The sequence below is a fragment of the Torulaspora delbrueckii genome, chromosome 2 (assembly GCF_000243375.1).
Source record: "Torulaspora delbrueckii CBS 1146 chromosome 2, complete genome".
Classification (NCBI taxonomy): domain Eukaryota; kingdom Fungi; phylum Ascomycota; class Saccharomycetes; order Saccharomycetales; family Saccharomycetaceae; genus Torulaspora; species Torulaspora delbrueckii.
In genome coordinates, this window is record NC_016502.1 from 534,835 (window position 1) to 555,301 (window position 20,467).

Genomic DNA, 20,467 nt, shown 5'->3' on the forward strand with positions numbered 1-20,467 from the left:
ATGACCTTTTCTTTAATCTCTATAAGCACCACCGGCAAGAGCCAGATTACTTCTAGTAAATTTCACTTTGAAAACAGGCGTTTTTTTAGTGTAAAATGAAGCTACTAAGTCATTTGTTGGTATCACCGTTCTTCTACGCCCGTACTCCTTGATGTCTTGATTGATTGAAGTCGTAACGTCACCTAGATATCCAACAAACGGCTCTTCTGGTTCGGCACCAGACTCTGTGGTTGCCTTTTTCAAGTCCCACACTCTAACAGAATGATCAGCTCCACCACTTATCAGTACATTGCCTTCTTTATTATAGGATAGGGAATAAATAGCATTCTTACCGTGTCCACGCATCTGTTTCAGTCTTTTACCAGTCCCAATATCCCAAACATTTATAACACCATCTTCACTACCGGTTGATAGCCACCTTCCATCGGGAGAGACACTGGTGGACATGACTGGGGCAGTCAACCCAAGAAATAACCTCACTGAATCACCCGTCGTAATATCCCACATCCTACAGGTTTTATCGCTTGAACCGGTGAACAGATAGCAACCGTTGGGATGGAAAGAGACACAATCGACATCGTTTAAATGCCCAGCAAATATTCTCAATGGATAAATGTGGTCGCACGACCACAGTCTTGCAGTGTGATCGTGAGATGCAGTAGCGAAATAGTGACCTAAGGGCGAGAATTCCACATCCCAAACAGGGTGATTATGTCCTTTATAGCTAACCAGGGATGTATGAGTGTCCATGGACCACAATCTGACAGTCTTGTCCTCAGATCCTGACACCAAGTACCTGTTGTCGGGACTGAAACTTGTGGAGTATACAGTACCACTATGGCCGATCAAAGTGGATGTTGACTCGTCATTATTCAGCAGTTTGTTAGTTTTTTTGTTACTTTCAGTGAGTTTGCTGTTCAATGAGGAACCATCCAGTGAGAAAATTTTAATTTGACTGTCCTGGAAACCAGCTGCCGCCAACCTACAATCATCGCTGAATTCAAGACTGGTCATATCTCTATCAGTGTTGTGGAATGTATACATGCAGACACTTGGTAGTGCTAGTTGTAGATCATCTAGCTTTATGGCATCTCTGGACTCTTTGACCTTTTGAATTTCAAGTTTGATATCGAGAGATGTTTTCGTTGGCAATGGGAGAGAACTAATCGAAGGTGATTCCATCATTGCGTCTTGAGGTTCCGATACAGCTGCGGCGCCTTTGGCAAGCTGATTTTGTTGTTTCTTGTCTTCCAGTTTTGCCGCCGGTGGTGAAACTACTGTTTCATTATGGTTTTTTTCATCTTCCTGATCATTTTTCAAATCACTAGACTCATTTGCTTCTTCTTTAACATCTGATGTTGGAGGAACAGATTCGATTGCATCAGCAGCTGCTGCCTCGCTGTATGGTTCATTATTCATCGCCTTGTATTCTCCCAATAGTGTTCTACCTTCTGTTGAAGAGCCATCCTGTTGCCTCTGCCTTCTTTCTTGGTCATCTTTGATCTTCAACTCCGTCTCAACTTCCTTCGTGAACTCCTCCTCTTTGGGAAAAGGTCCAAGCTTGACCGGTGTGGAGTTAATCTCAGATCCTCCATTTGATTTACCATTTTCTGAATCTATAAGTTTTATACCGTCCGCCAGAGTTTCCTTAGAAGTGACAGTTTCAACAATATTTGGCTCCAAGTGTTGGTTGATTATACTAATTATCAACGAACCGCCAACACTCTCATTTTCGTTTAAGAAATATAGTAACAGATTCAATGTTGTTCTGGATATAGTGACTCGATACCGATTAGTTTGGAAAGCATTCGCCACTTCATTTTCCTTAATATGATCAGTTGAATTAACACTGAATAGCCTATTAATTTCTGAACCGTGGCTAATCCTGAAATCCGGTGAAAACCTGTCAAAAAATCTTCGAGCGTGAACCGGGCTCTTTGGTACCAAACTCAAGAAGAGATAGATGAAAATAGGGTAGATGATATAGAGAAGCTCTGGCTTGTAGAATTCGAGTGAAGAGTCTGTCCAATTTCTCAACATCGAATATGCTCTGATGTAATTTTCTGGAGAAGTGGTTTCCCTCAGCTGCTCACTAGAGACCACAGATTGATCGTCAACATCCCTCTTGGTAGGTAAAGAGACAGGATTGCTTACTGGCCTTGCATTTTTATCAGCATTTGGTGGCATCGTGCTTGGATCCGGTAACTTCCCTGTCTTAGTGTTAGCAGGCGACTGCTTATTCTGTGGAGTCAACGTACGTCCGCTCTCAGCCCTCAACATGGCTTCTGTACGATGGTAGCCCTTCTTATTGAGGTATTCAAGGACAATCCGATTCAAATCAGATGCAGAGAAGGGCCCGCTAGGCCTTGCACCTTGGCCTTGGGACGATGGCGGCGCATTGGCATTTGTTCTTGCAGACTGTCCAGCACCTGAAGAAGAAGGCGTCTGGGACGCAGAAGAAGAAGGCGAAGACTGCTGCTGGGGTTGCCTTGTATTGTTTTGAGCCATTAGTCTCTTCGGGTTCCGATGTCAGTGAGCAAGTCTTACTGAACTACCTTGATAAAAGTGCTTGTTGTGACGAGTTCAATTCAAAGAAGCGCGAATACCCAGATCATTTCAGACGTATAACCAAATTTGACCTATCAACCACAATAAAGTGCGTTCAAGCCACTAAACAGCCTTGCAAAGTTCACCGAAGTCTGACATATCCGAGATTTCGTTACAATAGCGGTGTCATTGATCATTGTGCTTATTCATACCTGTCTGTCGCTTCGCTCAGTCATGACCGCAGTCACGGGGCAAAATCACAAGCCAGAACTTCTTCCCACCACCCTCCGTATTCTGGAAGACTATCAGAAAAATGATGCCGATGGTAAGATCATTTTTTTCTCACACCATCTGAAGCGCATTGGCGGCTATGTTCGAATGATCATCATGTCTTCGAAGTCACCTTCTAACTAATCCGTGAGTATGTCTGATTGCCGAGCTTAGGTGAACTAGCCTCTCCTCCTGACTAACATTCTCATTGCTGATGAATAGTGATGGTAATGAGTTGGGCGGTTAAATTCCCAGTGTTGGTGACACAAAAGACCGTCTCTTAATGTCGGGTAACAGCAATGTCCCCTTTTTCCCGGAAAAATTCGCGGCTTCCACTAATCTAAAGATAATCCGCCATCCCCGCAATTCTCCGAATCAGCTAGTTTTTCCGCGACGGAAGAATAGGAAAAACCTGTAAAGCACGGTTTATCCGCCCAGACACCGGGATTCTCCTATTTGATGTGGTGAAAACAATTAGGATGAAGTAACTTTAAGATACTTTTGATGGGCTTCTTGTATATTGATCAAGTGTTTCCTACTAATTGCCGTGTGAATACCTGGAAAAGACAGTAACGAGGAGAGGGCCAATTGCAATTAAGCATTGTAAGTGATTTTATTATTACTGTGTGAGTCGTTTAGTTGCGAAATTTGTAGGCCTTAAGTGAAAGTGGTAGCCAGATTGCACGACATTCTCCGGCCATCAATAATTAGGAGAACCAGACGCATCTACACACCGAGGGACGAGGTTCCAGTAATATCGAATCGTGGTGCTACTCTCAACCGATGAATGGTAAATTAATGTCAAATAATATAAAATGGTATGCTGCAGTTTGTTCTTTGGGAAAGTGAGAAGATCTGTTTGAAGTGAAAAAAAAAAGCTCCCCATCGAGAGGGTACGGGGAATCTTATGGAGCGATGCTTGAGGTTATTTTCTAACATAATATGATTAATTTGAGTCTCCCGAACCAAGGGGCCAATTTGGCGACCTTGACAGCTCCATCGAATCCACCAACATCTTCTTATTTTTCATCCCATCCTAACAATATCAATAATAATATTTCTAACCAGTTACATTTTTTTTTGACCAAACAGGATCAGCAAGCTCGTATCAGTAACACCAATATCAGCTCTAATTTCCACCTTATATCCCAGTATATCCTGCAGATTTATTACAAAGTTGACTTCAGTGGATTATCGTCTTTGAAAATTGTGGATTTAATTGTGGACCAGACATATCCGGATTCGATTACGCTGAGAAAATTAAATGAAAATACATCCATAAAGCCTTATGAGTATTTCAATACAATTTCTAGAGATGAGGATATTTCGAGATGTCCCATTTTCGCATTGGCGATCTATTTTGTGATACGATGGAGTCATCCAAACCCGCCAATTACAATTGAGAATTTTGACAATATTCCATTACTGGATCCCAATTTTATATCCATAAACAACACTGGTGCAAATGGTGTGAATAGCGCTGCGAACTCATTGATGAATACCCAAAAAGTTTCCAGGTCGCAGCTTTTCAATCCTTCGCAGGAGTTAATCAATTTGATTTTCCCGTGGCTATCGCCTTTGAAGCAGGATATGCTGTTTATCGACAGGACGAACTATAAATTAAATTCCTTCGTCGAACTATTTGAGTTTTTCGCGATCACCATAATTCAGGATCTCAGATACCTCCACACCCATCCCAATTTACTACCGAACATAGTCTCGTTTGTGGCGAAATTCATACCAGATCTATTCAAAAATGAACATTTCAAGGCACGGATGGTAGGAGAAAATATCTACGGAAATAATGACAGTGAGACTAATAATGTATTGAACAATAATGATACACGATTTTTAGAGTTGTCCAGGAGATTGACAACTGAAAATATTCGACTGAGTCAGCAAATCACAAATCTTAAGTCGGAATTGAGTTCCGTTCAGTCTATGTGTGACCAAATTTTACAATTACAAAGGCAGCTGCTGTCTGGTTCTTCGCAATCTACTTCTGGGAGCGACGTAAACAATAGTCAGGTCACTGATAAAAATGGATTAATATTGTTAGACAAAAATTCACTGAATCTTTCAATGCTCAGCAATTTGGTCCATACTATCGAAGAATCGCAAAAGCAACAACAACAACAACAACAACAACAGCAGCAGCAGCAGCAGCAGCAGCCGCAAATTCAACTACAACAATTGCAACTGCAACTACGACAGCAGCAACAACAATTACAACAACAACAACAATTACAGCAACAGCAGCAGCAACCACAACAGTTTCAGCAGGCTGATACTCCATTTACTGCTCCTACCAACATGTTTCCATCGTTGAGTAACCCTATTCCGTCGATGCTCACGTCTCAAGTCCCACAACAACTAACTAGTGCACAATCACAGGATTCAACCTTGAAGAGAAAGTTGCCTCTGCCAACTTCTGCACCCGCAAGTGGACTAGGCCCTTTTTCACCGTCGCCGGGACCAGCAACTGTAGGTCCAACGAATCCAGATTCGCCATTCCCAAAGCGTTTTAGGTATGACGATAAACCAACTCCTTCGCAGACAGCTTTGGACTCTCTGCTTTCCAAATCAATTGGTAGTCCCAAGTATTCGAATTTGCAAAATCAAGGAGCAATTCCAAACAATGCCGCAAGATTATCCTCACGCTTTGCTACTCCGCCCACTTTTCCTGTGCCAGAATCACCTTCTGCAGCGGCTCAAACAATACCCGCCAATCCTGGTGCGTCTTTCACCACTCAAAATGTCATCGAGGAAGATTTGTCGGGATCGGCTTCAGCTAATCCAGCGAAAGATGGGCCAGAAAATATGGAAGGCGATTCGACTTCTGAAGGAAGTCAGGCAACAGCTGCGGCTGCAGAATCACCAACATCGGTGTCTGGCCTGATTGATAGTGCCAATCAGACTGGAAACAAGGACGACCAAGGTTCGTTGTCCAATGATGATAAATCTTCTTCACCAAGGTCTGAAAGGGACTCTAACTCGAAGAAGAACCCCCAAAATGGTGAGAAAATTGGGCCCAATAAACACATTAAGTATAAGCTGTCAAGGGATAATAAGACAGTATGGGATCTTTACACAGAATGGTACATTGGTTTGAATGGCAAACCATCTATAAAAAATTTGATAGATGACTACGGTTGGAGACGCTGGAAGGTGAGTGAAGATTCCCATTTTTTTCCGACTAGAAGAATTATCATGGATTACATCGAAAACGAATGTGACAGAGGCATTAAGCTTGGGAGATTCACCAATCCAGATCAGCCAAGAGAAGAAATTAGAAAAGTCTTAGTTGGAGACCTTGAAAAGTTCAGAATCAATAGTGGACTGACTCTCAATTCGATTTCTGTTTATTTCAAGAATTTGACCAAGGAGAACAAGGAAATTTGCATCTTTAGTGATTTCGACAATTGGACTGTCAGGTCCATGACAGAGGAAGAAAAGGTGAAGTATTGTAAACGGCAACATATGAAAGAAAATGGTTAGTTCATTTAGGTGCCAATGTGATAGTTATGACAGTATAGAGTATGTAAATAAACGCTTTTGTTGTAATTTTAATTTTTTGTTCAGGCGGTATACCTATCGAAAGAAAGGGAGTTAGAGAAAACACATGGAAGAAAGAGCTAAAACTCATACAACATTTAGGCATCTACGGTGCTTCTTACGAGACAAAGGTGAAAAGCATTGAACCAATCTCTTCAATCGGTAAATAATGCCGGTCGAGAAGTTTTCCATACCGTCCAATTTCACCCTGTTGCAATCACTGGAACTTCTACAAGCAATTGTTGCCAATCAATTAGAGAACTACCAACAACAGAAAGTCAAACAGACTCCAAACTCTCATAATTTGAACAAGACCTATAAGCTGTTGGATGATTTGCTCAAGTATCTAAATGAGGGTCTTTACAAAATAGAGCGATATTTCAAATGTAAAGAAGGCCTATCAAACTCCACCAATGGAAACTCTGAATTACAGAACAGAGTTGAAGACCTACAAATCTTGAATGAGGATATTAGACTAGCGAGAAAGGACTGTCGTAATAGATTGAAGGTGTTGGAGAAGCAAGAACATGGCTCGCATGGAAAGGGACTGGGCTTATCCGGAATATGGAGAAGTTACAGTAAGAAAGGCAAATCCATCGATAATCATGAAGAACAGGCTGCCATTGAAGCAGCAGAGAGGATAAGAAAGGCTAGGCTAGAAGACGAAACGAGAAGGCGAGAAGAGGAACAAAAGCGTGATGAGGAGGCTAAAGCTCAAAGAGAAAAGATGATCGAAGTGATGGTAAAAGAACAGGTTGAGCAGGAGCTTAATTCAAAGCTACAGGAAGAGAGGAAAAGACAAAGGCGAGCCGACGAAGAAGAGCGGAGAAGGCGCCAGGAGAAAGACAAAAAAGTTATGAGTCCCCCTTCAACGAAGCCGAATCAGCTCGTTTCTAGAGGTGCTAGATCTAATAATTCCGATAGGCATAATTTGGCCGTTAATGGTAGGAGGTCACTAGATATCAGGCCCTCAGCCCGCCGATCTCTAGAGGCCAATGTTATCGAGCCACAACGAAAATCATTAGATATGCAAGACATAGGAAGAGCTGCACAACTGGCATGGTCGCACTCGCAGCAGGAAGATTTGCGTGTTCAACGTCCAGCATCCTTCACCGTGAGAAAGAGTAATAATTCGCCTGTACAGGGTGCTCAGAGCCTAACAAGTCCAACGATAAGAAGGAAGTATGATTATGTCAAGCCGGTGCTACACCGACAGCAGATAAAGCAGCCGAAGAAACCCAGTGTGGCTGGGGAGGCATCCAGAAATTCAAACAGTGCGGAGACGAAGAACGCGGCTAGAAGGGAAACCGGATTGCCTAGACGATCGCAGACAATTCCAAAATCTAATCCGTCATCTTCGAGATCACCGCCATCAAGGTCACCCACTCCGCCTCCTGAAGTGGAGAGAGAAAGCACACCTGGTGCCGGTTCAGATGAGAGTTCGCTATCTCCAATGGAAAGACGGATCAATAAAGTTATGGAAACCCTTCGTGGGGTAGATGCACATGAATGTGAACAAATCAAAAATGAAATTCTAGTAATGGATGAAAAAGTTCACTGGGATGATATAGCAGGGTTGACTAGGGCCAAGAACTCGCTAAAGGAGACCGTAGTTTATCCATTTTTAAGACCTGATTTGTTCAGAGGTCTGAGAGAGCCGATTAGAGGTATGCTCTTATTCGGCCCTCCAGGTACAGGTAAGACTATGATTGCCAAAGCCGTGGCCACAGAATCGAACTCGACGTTTTTCAGTATCAGTGCATCCTCTCTTCTTTCGAAATATCTCGGTGAGTCAGAAAAGCTGGTCAAAGCACTCTTTTACATGGCAAAACGACTAGCACCGTCTATCATTTTCATAGATGAGATTGATTCTCTATTAACTGCGAGGTCAGATAATGAGAATGAATCATCGAGAAGAATCAAGACAGAACTACTAATCCAGTGGTCTGCTTTGTCAAGCGCAACTGCACAAGATAATAAAGATTCGGCTACAGATGCAAGAGTCCTTGTTTTAGCCGCAACGAATTTACCTTGGGCAATTGACGAAGCCGCCAGAAGAAGATTTTCGAGGAGATTGTACATTCCATTGCCCGAGTATGAGACCAGGCTTTATCATTTGAAGAAACTAATGTCAAAGCAGCAAAATAAGCTTTCAGAGACAGACTACGAGGTAATAGCAGGAATGTGCGAAGGATTTTCCGGTTCTGACATAACAGCGTTAGCCAAGGAGGCAGCAATGGAACCTATAAGAGATCTTGGCGATAATTTGATGAATGCGGAGTTCAGCAATATCAGAGGTGTGATGGTCAAGGACTTCGAGAAAGCATTGCAGACTGTTAAAAAAAGCGTGTCACCAACTTCTTTGCAACAGTATCAAGATTGGGCGGCCGGCTTTGGTAGTACTGGAGCATAATAACTTGATTTTTATAATTATAGAACTTTAGTTGTATTCTAGGCTTCTTTCAAGAATGCGCAAATTTCAAGGACATGGGGGTCGGCGAGGCTGATGAATTGAAGAAACAACCAGATGAATAAGCTGCTCGAGTGATAAGGTCTATCAATTGATCTTCAGCGATTCCACATATGAGCTAGTTAGTTACCTTGATCTCGTGGCTTCGATTAAATGGTTTATTTCACAAGGTCTGCTGCTAGAAGAGTCATCAAATTGGGAATTGCTCTCTTGGTGATAGCGCTGGTTGCTCTATATAGCACTGGACCTGGATATGGAAGTAGTATCGACAGCTTGATGTGGTCGCAGGACCGAACAGGGGATACTGAGGGCGGCTCGTTGGAATCTGAGGAAACGCAAAGGTCATTGATGGACAAAATGGAAAAACCGCTTGTCTCTAATGAAGCTGATTCAACACAGATAGACTATGATAGCATTCTCAGTAAGAGGAAGCAGTTATTATCTGATACGCTCAAAGTACCGATCACAGAGCCTAAAACTGGTGACTTAGTGCGGCTTAATGATCCCAGAGCGGGCAAAGCCATGGCAACCATACTCTGTTTGGCTAGAAACGAGGACATTGCAGACGTTATCAGTTCAGTACAGCAATTAGAAGAACAGTTCAATGGACAATTCAAGTATCCTTATACCTTCTTGAACGACGAAGAATTTTCTGACCAGTTCAAAGATGAATTAATTAGACTGTTGCCGAAAGGTCGTAAGATCAATTTTGGTAAGATTGCTTCGGAACTTTGGGATATGCCAGACTCCATAGATCGAGACATTTTTAAAACAAAAATGGAAGAACTGGGTGGGATACAAGATGTGGAAAAGGTATCCTATCACAACATGTGTCGTTTCTACTCTAAAACTTTTTACCATCACCCTTTATTACAAGAATACAAATACATTTGGCGTTTAGAACCTAATGTGAATTTCTACTGCAAAATTGATTACGACGTTTTCCAATTTATGGAAGATAACGACAAAATCTATGGATTCGTGTTGAACCTCTATGATAGCCCTGAATCGGTCAGAACACTCTGGAGCTCGACGATGAATTTTGTCAAGAAGAATCCTCAGTATTTGCACGAAAGAGGATCTTACGAATGGATCAAGGACAACGTACAGAAACCAGACAATTACGAGATCACAGGCGGATATTCCACTTGTCATTTCTGGACGAATTTCGAGATAATTAACCTGGACTTCCTGCGATCAAAACCTTACGAAGATTTTATGAGTTACTTGGAAGATCAGAAGGGTTTCTACTATGAAAGATGGGGCGATGCACCAGTCAGAAGCTTGGCTTTAGCACTTTTTGCCGATAAATCCAGAATCCACTGGTTTCGAGACATTGGGTATCAACATTTCCCCTACACAAACTGTCCCAAGTGCCCCGCTAACTCCCATAGATGCAATGGTAATTGTAAACCAGGCTCTTTTTCCCCATGGCCCGCCTTAGAGAAGGAAAACTGCCTACCAGTGTGGATTGAGCATATCATGAGTAAGCAAGAACTTGAAGTTTATTGATTGCAACGGTTTTTTGTTCTTTACATAACCCTCTATATACACTTTCAATTGGGGCTATGAGGCCTATTCTTCAACCATCTTGTGGAGATATTTCGGAGCTGAACTGGGTTGTTGAAAAAAAAACGCACCGAGATAAGATTTAACATACATTGAAAGGCATTGTCGAAAGACCCTTTTATGCCCAAAGTGATTTATTTCCTAACAGATTCGGGATCTAACGTCAATAGCCAGTGGCTGCATCGGTTTTCGAGTAGTAATAGTAGAATTCTCCGTCAATTGTCATACGGAGCACTGGTGGCACTTTCGCTTTACGTGCTAACCCCAACTATCACTAAGCTTATATTTGGATCAAAAATGTTTTCCAGTAGTTCTAAGAGAGTTGATAAATATACTACGGGGCTTATCAACAACCGGAACGACTGTTTTGCCAATTGTTCGGTGCAAGCGTTAGCTTCTTTGCCGGGACTGACCTCGTACTTGAACGAGTTTCTGCATCAGGTTTCTGATGCTGTAGTTTTGATTAATGACGATACAGATGATAAGCAGGCTTCTCGTGGTACTCAATATTTGGATCATGGGATACTTACTCCTAAACTTGAGGTGGACTCCAATCCTATAGACAATCATCAGAGTTTGGACGGGTTAGTCTCTTCTGCGGTTCAAAAGAGCAAATCTTCTACTTCAGTTAGTACTTTGCAAGATGAACCTACTCACGGCGATCATACTCCTGCTTTGTCCACTGCCCAACATTCGTTGAATGAGGAGGAAGAAAATAGTGAGGAAACAGATGATGAGACGACTGAACCTAAGATTCCAAGAATCCTGATGCATCAGAGTCTAGCTAGTATGCTTTCGCAACTTCAAGAAACTATTACATCGTCTAGACATATCTCTGTGTGGCCTCTACTTCGTGTCCTCGAGATAATATTCAATGCGAAGATCTCCACGGGCCAAAATGATGCTCATGAGCTGACTCAAGTCATTCTGGAGACCTTGCAAAAGGAGAATATGAAATTGAGAAAGTTTGTGAAGAATAATGATATAAATGTCAGCATTCCCGAGTTGCCCTTCGGTGGTCAACTAGCAGACCATCTGGTATGCATGAAATGTACAAATTCTTCCAAAGTTAATATCCATCCGTTCATCATCTACCCACTTACTGTTCCTCAGGCTATGTCAGCCAAGCTATCTGACATGGTGTCGGACAACCAAACGGATACCATAGAGGGCTACTCATGCCTCACATGTAAGGTCTCGACAATAGTTAACTATGAAAAGGGTCGTGGTTACGCGAAATGTACACAAGAAGAGAAAAGGATTCTGAAGACTTTGGAAGATGCATTACCGGATATGGCCATTAATGATGAACTCTCAGATGAGCTAACTTCATACATTAATTCCTACAACAAGGATGGTATTGTCGGTGCAGATTTGAAATCCACGATTGTTAAGAAGACTGTTGTCGTGGAATCTCCAAAGACGTTGGTCATGCATTTATCCCGTTCGATGTTCGATGGTATTTCCTATCAAAGGAACTCGTGTGGTGTGGCATTTGACGAAATCCTAGAATCTCGAGAGCAAGTGATTCGTCATAACAAATGTGTGGGAATTAACCCCATCTCCTATAAACTTAAAGCCATAGTGGCACATTCCGGGTCACATTCTCAAGGTCACTACGAATGTTACAGACACAAGCCTGATTTTGTTAAGGATACCACAACCAAGACAGTGATTAACAGGTCGCCCACAATTGACAAATCTTTGATCACGCCAGAACAATCAAAGGAGCCTAACGGAACTCAGAAACAGGCAGATCCACAAGACTATATCGGGGATGGCAATTTCACGCTGAACGCAGCTGCTTTGCCAACGAGATCGAACAGTAGTAATAGCAGTATTCACAACTCCGAGGAGGACTACGTTATTAGCGGCTCAGAAGGCTCCAAACCTAGCAGAAAGCCATCGACGATCAAAAAGATCACAGGCTTCCTATCGAGAAAGGGCACGATGAGCGGAGAAGAGCCCCCATTGGATATCAAGAGTCCAGCGAGCATAGCGCGCAGTCGGGCAGGCAGTATCGCTACCAGCGATTACGGCAGAAGCAGAGCTGGGAGCATCTCGTCCACGCAAATGGGAAGAACCACATCTATTGACTCCCAATCCTCACATCTCACCTCCTCTGAATCGAATGTTGGGACGACTAGTGCGAGTGATGCAGATGCAGTTCTCGGTGACCAGCGCATCCTCAAGAAGATCAAGAGTGTCTCGAAATATCCATACTGGCGTATATCGGACGCAGAAGTGAAAGAGGCCAAGGTTGACCAGGTTCTCGGCGAGATGAGATATGTCTACATGCTCTACTATGAGCTTTTGACAAGTTGAACAACATTTGAATTAATCTTCAATAAATCTTGAATATAGAGAGTCTTTATAAATTATTTCGTCTCGTGACTCGCGTTTAAGAATGTGAGGTTCAAACCTCTATAGAAAAGTGTCAGGACGGCTGTCATACTTCACTGATGACCGAGCTATAAGGGTACACAACTGTTGTTTGGACTGTTTACCTTCCTTCGAAGTACACCTTACTGAAGCTAATAATAGCGTTGTATTAATAAATAACAAGCGGGTTGTCTTTCAAGTTTCAGCGAGTTTGAAGTCACCGAACAAGAGAAGAGTAAAACCCCCCCAGTGAATTCACACCAGTTTCCCTACTATGTTAAAAGTATGCCATAAAGTACATTTATTGATTCCCACCCAGAAATCCATTACTAACATTACTATTTTATTCAGAATTTTAAACTTTCGAAGAGGGATAGCAATGGTAAAAGCAGCAGGATAACGTCTGCTGATATCTCATCTCCTTCTCAAGGTGGATCTCATGGAATTCAGCATATTAGAACAGTCCCCATACGAAAAGCTTCACACTCATCCCATCATTCTACCGCCATATCCCGGAATGGTTCCAGAAACCTATCATCTCCAGACATGGCTATTAAATCTCTTCACAATTATCAAGCACAAAGTACCAAGGAGCTTTCATTCTCAGAGGGAGAGTTTTTCTATGTAGTCAATGAGGAGAAAGATTGGTTTCTAGCATCAAATCCATCAAGTGGGAAGCAAGGTATGGTACCTAAGAGTTATTTTGAAGTTATAGACAAAACAAGGCCGCATTCTCGAAACGGGAGCATAGTCAGCCGACGCAGTAGTCATGACCAGTCAAAGATGGGCACTCTTTATGCGATAGTCCTGTATGACTTCCAAGCTGAAAAGTCCGATGAGCTAACCGCTTACGCCGGAGAAAACCTTTTCATTTGTGCGCATCATAATTATGAATGGTTCATTGCTAAGCCAATTGGTAGATTAGGAGGACCTGGTTTGGTGCCCGTGGCATTTGTCAGTATCGTTGACATAGCATCTGGCTATGCCACTGGAAACGACGTTAGGGAAGATATCAATTCAGTGAACTTACCTACTGTGCAAGAATGGAAGGGCAATATTGCCAAATATAAAGCTAGTAATATTAGTTTGGGCTCTGTGGAGCATCAGTCTGCGGCTCCGCCCTCTGTGCACCAGACATCAACAATCTTTGAGTCCGGAATGATTACGAAGGCATCTGTAGAGTCGTTTGGCTTGGAAGATGAAAAATACTGGTTTGAAGTCCACTGCTTGATGTCAACGGGGAAACTAAGAAAATTGAAACGGTTTTACCAGGACTTTTACGATCTTCAAGTTAGGTTGCTGGATAATTTCCCTGCAGAGTCAGGTAAGCTGCGGGATGCCCACGGCCAGTGGACAAAGCGTATTATGCCATACATCCCGGGACCTGTACCGTACGTTACCGACACAATCACAAAGAAGAGAAAAGAAGATTTGAACATCTACGTAAAGGACCTTATCATGCTTCCGGACTATATAGCCCATTCAGATATGGTCAGATCACTGTTCAGTTTGAGGAATAATGGATATGATCACGAAGTCAACGTTGCTCATTACAGTGGTAGTGATAGAGATGGTGATACCGCAGTTCTTGGTGGCCCAGGCAATGCTTCACATCCTACACGTCCAAGTGAAGATAGCACACTCACAGGTGAAGACTTAAAGCTTTACGAAAAACTCTCTGAACTTTCCTTGTCAAAGTCGAAGCCTCATTCGAGGCCTCCTAGCACACTACCGCCTGCATTGAAACCCACAAAAATCAAATTTTACTACAAAGATGATATTTTCGCACTTATGTTGAACAGCAATATAACTTTCGCCGAATTGCACAGTAAGATCGCGCCAAGAATTGATGTTGACAACTTTGTATTACAAGTTAAGCAAGCCGATGGTGAAACAGAAGTTAAAACAGATGCTCAAGTGGCACAAATCATCCAGGCAAAATCGAAGATATCAGTCTATGATGCTTGATAGCGCTTGATATTCATCGAAATAAGACATTCTTCAGTTTCTTGGTATATATCATACATAATTAGCCCAAGAAATGTATCCATACTATCACTCATCCATATAAATGTCGCCATCCATATCGCAACTGCTTCTGGAGCCAAAAATGGTGTTTCCAAAGCCTTCGCCTACAAGGTGTGCCTGAAACCATTGAAACCATTGAGTGTATACAAGATGCTTCATATCGACCCATTTTATCATTTGCAGGGCTTCATCTCTCGCGAGTTTTTTCAGCTTGGCGTATACCAAGTCAGAATTTCTTAAAACAGAGCTATCATTCTGCAAAAGCTTCAGTGGGTGACTGCTTGTCGCGTATGGGATGTAAATATCGTCTACCGATGAATCGTCGGAGCGGTGTGGATTTCGACGGCTGTTATGCAATTGCTGTTGTCGCTGCAGATTCTTGTCATCGTGAAGGCTCAGATTCTCTAAATCAAAAAGAAGTCTTTGCTTCTTGTAATTATGAATTCCAATATGGTCGGGGCTATGAGGTCTCTTGATCTTGAATTTGGATTGAATTGACATAGCATAGAAGCCAATGATTTCTATATTAACAAATTTAGGAACTGAAACTTTAAACTGCGTTAAGAATATCAATCAATTCATTTGGTAGAAAGATCGGATCCATTTATCAGCAAGGTGAGCTCTAGAAATTTCCAGCAATGTGATTGTTACAAACACACTCAATCCTCCTTGTAAAGGCAAGCACACAACAACTTAGCTCAGTCAATCGATCTCTGGAAAGCTTAGAGGTTGGAATGGAGCTTCCAACGACTTAAAATAGTTTGTGTCACAAATTTCAGTTAAAGTTCTGAAATATCAAGCTCGCAAAGATCAAAATTCAGGTGACAGCACGCACAGCCAAACGAGATGGCCTAAAGAGTCAAGGCAAGAGAAACTATATATTTCCAATTGGCAGGTTCAGAGCCCAGCAGAATATTATTATGAACATGAAGGAAGAGATGAAGGCTCTTCACACTCCTCCAATTACAAATACGAAGTTCGATTTGTCGCAATCGATTAGGGAATCATATAGGGTGCAGCAGGCCTCACCCACGGAAGATCTGCAAGATACAGGTAGTCCAGCTTCAGGATCAAATGTTGAGTTGACGAAGGAGGAAATTGTCCAGGAGGTCAATGCGATTGAAGATCTGCCACCGGAGTTATCTAAACTGATCGATGTCTTCATAAATGATCTGAAGCAACCGAAATATGTTAAGCCTTTAAACATTCTGCAATTGTCGTCATTATTCCAAAGCTTCTACACAAAGTTTGATAGATCTTCATTTAACTATCTGGTAAATGCACCTAGCACTAGCCAGCCAACGTTCCTATCGGCTAGGGAAACACTCAGTAGTGGCTTAAGTGGGATTTTTGCTCGAAGCAGGAGCAGTAGTGGAAGCTCTTTCAAAAGAGATAGAAGATCTTCTTCCTTGCTCAGTACGGATTCGAATAATGTGACACCAATGTTGTCATCAGAAGAAATTAACAGACAATTAAAGATGAATGAGCTGAATAACTTAAAAGTAGAGAGATTCATGGAACTATGCGAGCGTGATGTATTTCAACGAATTTCAAGAGTTGGTACATCAGTGCCATCGCCATCAAGAGACGAGCGCCACAAGAGGATCAATGGTAGAGACAACTTTAGAGTCTCCAACTTATTTAGGAACAGTCCCGAGTATGGTGAGTATGATAAAATGCTCTCCGAGAAAATGCAAGTCATCTCAAAGATCTCGAGTGATGGTAGAATTGATCTGGTGAAGTTTTTGGGACTACATGAAAATGCCGATCTAAACCGTTTTGAAGAAATTCAAGAAGTCCTATATGACCTTGCCTATAACTCAGTAGCACCTAGCGAAAAAGTTGATTTGCTGCTCAAGGTGCATCAATCGATGATGTACTCGCATGAGATGTCAAATGACGAATTTCTATCACTGATAATATACTACATGGTCAAAGTATGCCCAAGGGATATCTTCTTGAACACAGAATTTATCAGGCTGTTTAGGTATAAGAAAAAATTGGTTCAAAAGGAACTATTTGCATTAACCAATCTAGAAGCGGCCTTGGTCTTTGTCGAAGGCCTCACGATTAATGATTTTCCGCCTGAATTACAGGGCAAGTTAGCATCCAGTGAACTAAAGTTGCTTGAAAGCCCTATCAGCAGCAAAATCACTTTGCCAGATCAATCAAAACATGACACTTACGCCAATAATCATAACATAACTAATGGTTTACAGGAAGTCCACCATCCAGAGGTCATGAGATCTTACGACAGTCTCAGGACCGCGTTCGACTCGTCGCTTAGAAATATATTTGGCAAAATACGGTCGTACACACCACCTGCCACATTGCAGCCGGTGCCTCTTCCTAGATCTTCTTCCCAGTTCTCACTTGAGAATGAAAGAAAAGCATGTGGCACCCCCATGGCAAACAACAATACAATGTCTACTTCGGTGAAGAAATTCAAAGACCGAGACTTCGATGAATTGACGGTCTCAGAGATGAAAGAAATATTTGAAATTTACCAGAAATTGGTTGGTTGAGCTCTACATATTCATTAACCTAGCTAATTGGAAATGCACAGTATTACAAGCAAGAATCTTTCTCTTGTCATGAGTCAAATTTTGGCAAGGTAATCTACCACGTAAAGCAATTGGCTGGATGCATCAGCATGGCTTTCGACCGGGATGTAGCCTCCTTGTTTAGCCAACGTTGTGAGTTCATCGATAGCATTCCTTGTGAAGTCCATTGATTTACTAGTATTTTGTAAATAATCGATGGCCTTATATTTTAATGGAATGTCTGTTGTCCGTAGTTTCAGAATATCTAGTAAAAAAACATCATTATGCTGTTGGCCATATCGCAGGCCGTGAATAATTGGAAATGAAAGTTTTCCCTCAGATATATCTTCTGCTAAACCCTTGTTAGCGATCATCTGCTTATCAAGCAAATTCTTATAATCATCTCTTAATTGATAAATGATTCCCAGGAGGTTACTGAAGGGAATCAGAGAAAAATCCAGTTTTTCATCTGTCAACCTCTCCATAATCTTGACTGTAAGTCTGAATAAACCGCCTGTCTTATTCATCACCATATTGAAATACATCTGGTCGTCGGGTATAATATTTGGTAGACTATCCCTCCAGTAAATATCGAGACCTTGGCCTCTATGCAGATTGATCATTTCCTCATTGAAAATAATCATGAGATCCTTCAATAGCAGCTTGTCCGCACCTGCAATGTCCTGTAATATCTCCATGGCTCGGAAGTACATGTAGTTTGCAGTATTTATTGTCATTGGGGAACCAAATATGAGGTGGGAAGCAGTTAAACCACGTCTCATCTCTGAGTTGTCCTCAATATCATCGATAAGCAGACTGGCGTTGTGTAGAATTTCTACCATACTAGCCACTAGTTCGATCTTAGCATCTGGAATCCTGTAAATCAAGTTGAACACACTGATCAACTTTGATCGGAAGTTCTTACCGGGTTTTGAAGCAATATGATCATAAGGTTGTAAAATAGCACGCTGGTCATCATCGTTCCATAACGGCGGTTCAGAAATAAGCCGTTTCACCACGTCCATCACTTGTATATCTTGTTGCTAGGCTCGAAGTGGTTTGTAGATCACTTTTCGTCTTTACTAAACGAACATTTTTCGCTTTGATTACGTTTAACTTGAGAAGTTTCAGGGCTAGGTCAATGAATCAACCATTCTAACTGTCATGGATGCCGTATTACTGAATATTGTCGGCAGTGTTCCACTAGTGACCAAGTTATGGGCTATCGGTTGCGTTGGTCTTTCGCTTTTAACCAGTACGTACGCTGTGGACCCCTCAAAGAAGATCTACAATTTTGATCTAGTATTCAAAAAAGGTCAGTATGGGAGGATTTTATACTCGCTCTTCGACTATGGTGAACTAGATTGGGCACTGATGTTCAATATCTATATGAGTATCAATCACCTTACTGTGCTGGAGAACTCATTCAATTCGAAAAGAAGGTATTGTTGGATCGTGATACTGACATTGGCTTGCATTATTGTCATGAGTAGCATGGAGCAACCAGCCTCATCCCTGGGAGTCATCTTGCATGAGAACTTGGTATACTATCAAGTTCGCAGGAACATTGAAGGTGAGCACTTTCGGATGCTGGGATTTGAAGTGTCACCGCTAATGATCCCACTATACATGAACGCCTTCATGCTATTTGTACTAAAGAGAAGCTGGTTACAAGTGGCAATGAACTTCGTTCCTGGTCATATATTGTGCTATTTGGATGATACTATTAATAAGATATATGGAGTTGATCTCTGTAAGACACCATACGATTGGTGGATTGATCGCAGAGCAAGACCTATCAGGTAAATAATGAAACACTTCCAAATTTGTTGTGCTTTCCATCTCTTTTCCGCGGTTTAGAAGGCCATTCTAAAGAAGTATCTCTTCCTTTTAGGAGAGGCTTCTCTAGTTTCCTACTAATCGACTGAATCTCGGTTCGGGACGAATATTTCTTATTGGTAAGTCTATCAGAGATATCCCTGATATCTATGTGATACAATTTTGCCAAACTTTGCATGGAAGAAGGATGATTTGTGAAGTCATGCGGTGAAGGCAGCTGTTTCGTGAAAACAGGTTGATTCACAGACTCTATGTTGTTGATCAATAGCGTCAGATCCTCAGTAATTTTTTTGAAGTTTTTTATATCATCTGGTAATCTGAACAATCTACATTCCTTTGTGGGGCCCAAGAGCTGCGGTATTTTCAGGTCGCTATAGTACAGGTCATTTTGTAATTTTGTTAGTCTCTGCAAATTCTTTTGAGCTTCTCTATATGACAAGACATCTCTTGAAGAATTCCACTCGCACTCTTCACCTCTGAAACCAGGTCTTTGTAATGGTTTTACTGTATAAGACCTCTTAGTGCGTGGTACCGATTCAGTTGTCGACCTCAATAGCCTTTTCGGCCTTGTCTCCGTTTGGTACTGTACCTTTTTCCGTTTCCTCAGTTCCATCTAACTTAGGCAATGGTTCCAACCCCGGTTGACCCAAAATCTTATCTTCGATGAGTTCTGTATTGTCTGTTCTTATCAGTAAGTGAATATGTGAAATTTTTTTAATGCTCTGCAAAGAGGAATAATTAACAAACCAACAGTAATCAGCAGGTGGAATCTGAAAATTATCTTGTAGATTCATTCTGAGAAACTCCTCGATACGATCGTGAGTCTCAGGGACTTGTTTGGCTCCGTCAGTGTCATCTTCATATAACGGCAGAATGATTTTGGACCAAATTAGTAAATGATGAATATTTGACGGGAAATCGTAGGGGTAATCATTCTTAGTCAATTTGTATAGAGATCGATCACTCAATGCAGCTTCGATTTTCTCATGTTTTGTCTTGAATTTTTGTTCATTCAAGTACTCAAGGTTCTGCTCTGACCATTGCAACTTGTTCAGAACAAAACTCGAGACATCAACTTTACCAAGAGATTTCTTATGCTCCCTATACCGCCTAGTACACTCGTTACTCCTGACCAATAGACCTAGTTGCCCAGATCTAATTAATTGCTTAGCTCGATCCCAATCCATCGTTGATGCTTTCTTAGTGAATAACTCTTACGGTGAAAAAACTCCTTTCCTTTATACGTTAATTATGTTTATAATAT

General features: G+C 41.8%; 12 protein-coding genes across 12 annotated transcripts; 7 read left to right on the forward strand and 5 right to left on the reverse strand.

The window, feature by feature from the left end:
* Positions 1 to 12: 12 nt before the first annotated feature.
* TAF5 (chromatin modification protein) lies at positions 13 to 2,508 on the reverse strand (the record flags this gene model as incomplete). The annotated part of the gene is made up of 1 exon (XM_003679594.1): positions 13 to 2,508. The coding sequence occupies one exon, from the start codon at positions 2,506 to 2,508 to the stop codon at positions 13 to 15; it is 2,496 nt and encodes an 831-aa protein (XP_003679642.1).
* A 1,251-nt stretch (positions 2,509 to 3,759) lies between these two features.
* Positions 3,760 to 6,315, forward strand: GCR1 (transcription regulator GCR1; the record flags this gene model as incomplete). The annotated part of the gene is made up of 1 exon (XM_003679595.1): positions 3,760 to 6,315. The coding sequence occupies one exon, from the start codon at positions 3,760 to 3,762 to the stop codon at positions 6,313 to 6,315; it is 2,556 nt and encodes an 851-aa protein (XP_003679643.1).
* Positions 6,316 to 6,541: 226 nt separating this feature from the next.
* YTA6 (putative AAA family ATPase YTA6) lies at positions 6,542 to 8,785 on the forward strand (the record flags this gene model as incomplete). The annotated part of the gene is made up of 1 exon (XM_003679596.1): positions 6,542 to 8,785. The coding sequence occupies one exon, from the start codon at positions 6,542 to 6,544 to the stop codon at positions 8,783 to 8,785; it is 2,244 nt and encodes a 747-aa protein (XP_003679644.1).
* Positions 8,786 to 8,995: 210 nt separating this feature from the next.
* KTR4 (putative mannosyltransferase) lies at positions 8,996 to 10,354 on the forward strand (the record flags this gene model as incomplete). The annotated part of the gene is made up of 1 exon (XM_003679597.1): positions 8,996 to 10,354. One exon carries the CDS (start codon positions 8,996 to 8,998, stop codon positions 10,352 to 10,354), a length of 1,359 nt encoding a protein of 452 aa, XP_003679645.1.
* A 177-nt stretch (positions 10,355 to 10,531) lies between these two features.
* Positions 10,532 to 12,736, forward strand: UBP16 (putative ubiquitin-specific protease UBP16; the record flags this gene model as incomplete). The annotated part of the gene is made up of 1 exon (XM_003679598.1): positions 10,532 to 12,736. One exon carries the CDS (start codon positions 10,532 to 10,534, stop codon positions 12,734 to 12,736), a length of 2,205 nt encoding a protein of 734 aa, XP_003679646.1.
* Positions 12,737 to 13,067: 331 nt separating this feature from the next.
* On the forward strand, positions 13,068 to 14,761 carry BEM1 (phosphatidylinositol-3-phosphate-binding protein BEM1; the record flags this gene model as incomplete). The annotated part of the gene is made up of 2 exons (XM_003679599.1): positions 13,068 to 13,076; positions 13,145 to 14,761. The coding sequence occupies 2 exons, from the start codon at positions 13,068 to 13,070 to the stop codon at positions 14,759 to 14,761; spliced, it is 1,626 nt and encodes a 541-aa protein (XP_003679647.1).
* Positions 14,762 to 14,848: 87 nt separating this feature from the next.
* On the reverse strand, positions 14,849 to 15,322 carry TDEL0B03080 (uncharacterized protein; the record flags this gene model as incomplete). The annotated part of the gene is made up of 1 exon (XM_003679600.1): positions 14,849 to 15,322. One exon carries the CDS (start codon positions 15,320 to 15,322, stop codon positions 14,849 to 14,851), a length of 474 nt encoding a protein of 157 aa, XP_003679648.1.
* A 419-nt stretch (positions 15,323 to 15,741) lies between these two features.
* On the forward strand, positions 15,742 to 17,346 carry MUK1 (guanine nucleotide exchange factor MUK1; the record flags this gene model as incomplete). Its single annotated transcript, XM_003679601.1, has 1 exon — positions 15,742 to 17,346. The coding sequence occupies one exon, from the start codon at positions 15,742 to 15,744 to the stop codon at positions 17,344 to 17,346; it is 1,605 nt and encodes a 534-aa protein (XP_003679649.1).
* Positions 17,347 to 17,420: 74 nt separating this feature from the next.
* BTS1 (farnesyltranstransferase) lies at positions 17,421 to 18,389 on the reverse strand (the record flags this gene model as incomplete). Its single annotated transcript, XM_003679602.1, has 1 exon — positions 17,421 to 18,389. The coding sequence occupies one exon, from the start codon at positions 18,387 to 18,389 to the stop codon at positions 17,421 to 17,423; it is 969 nt and encodes a 322-aa protein (XP_003679650.1).
* A 139-nt stretch (positions 18,390 to 18,528) lies between these two features.
* DER1 (derlin) lies at positions 18,529 to 19,170 on the forward strand (the record flags this gene model as incomplete). Its single annotated transcript, XM_003679603.1, has 1 exon — positions 18,529 to 19,170. One exon carries the CDS (start codon positions 18,529 to 18,531, stop codon positions 19,168 to 19,170), a length of 642 nt encoding a protein of 213 aa, XP_003679651.1.
* TDEL0B03120 (uncharacterized protein) lies at positions 19,163 to 19,816 on the reverse strand (the record flags this gene model as incomplete). Its single annotated transcript, XM_003679604.1, has 1 exon — positions 19,163 to 19,816. One exon carries the CDS (start codon positions 19,814 to 19,816, stop codon positions 19,163 to 19,165), a length of 654 nt encoding a protein of 217 aa, XP_003679652.1.
* Positions 19,740 to 20,390, reverse strand: HTC1 (Htc1p; the record flags this gene model as incomplete). The annotated part of the gene is made up of 1 exon (XM_003679605.1): positions 19,740 to 20,390. The coding sequence occupies one exon, from the start codon at positions 20,388 to 20,390 to the stop codon at positions 19,740 to 19,742; it is 651 nt and encodes a 216-aa protein (XP_003679653.1).
* Between the last annotated feature and the right edge of the window lie 77 nt (positions 20,391 to 20,467).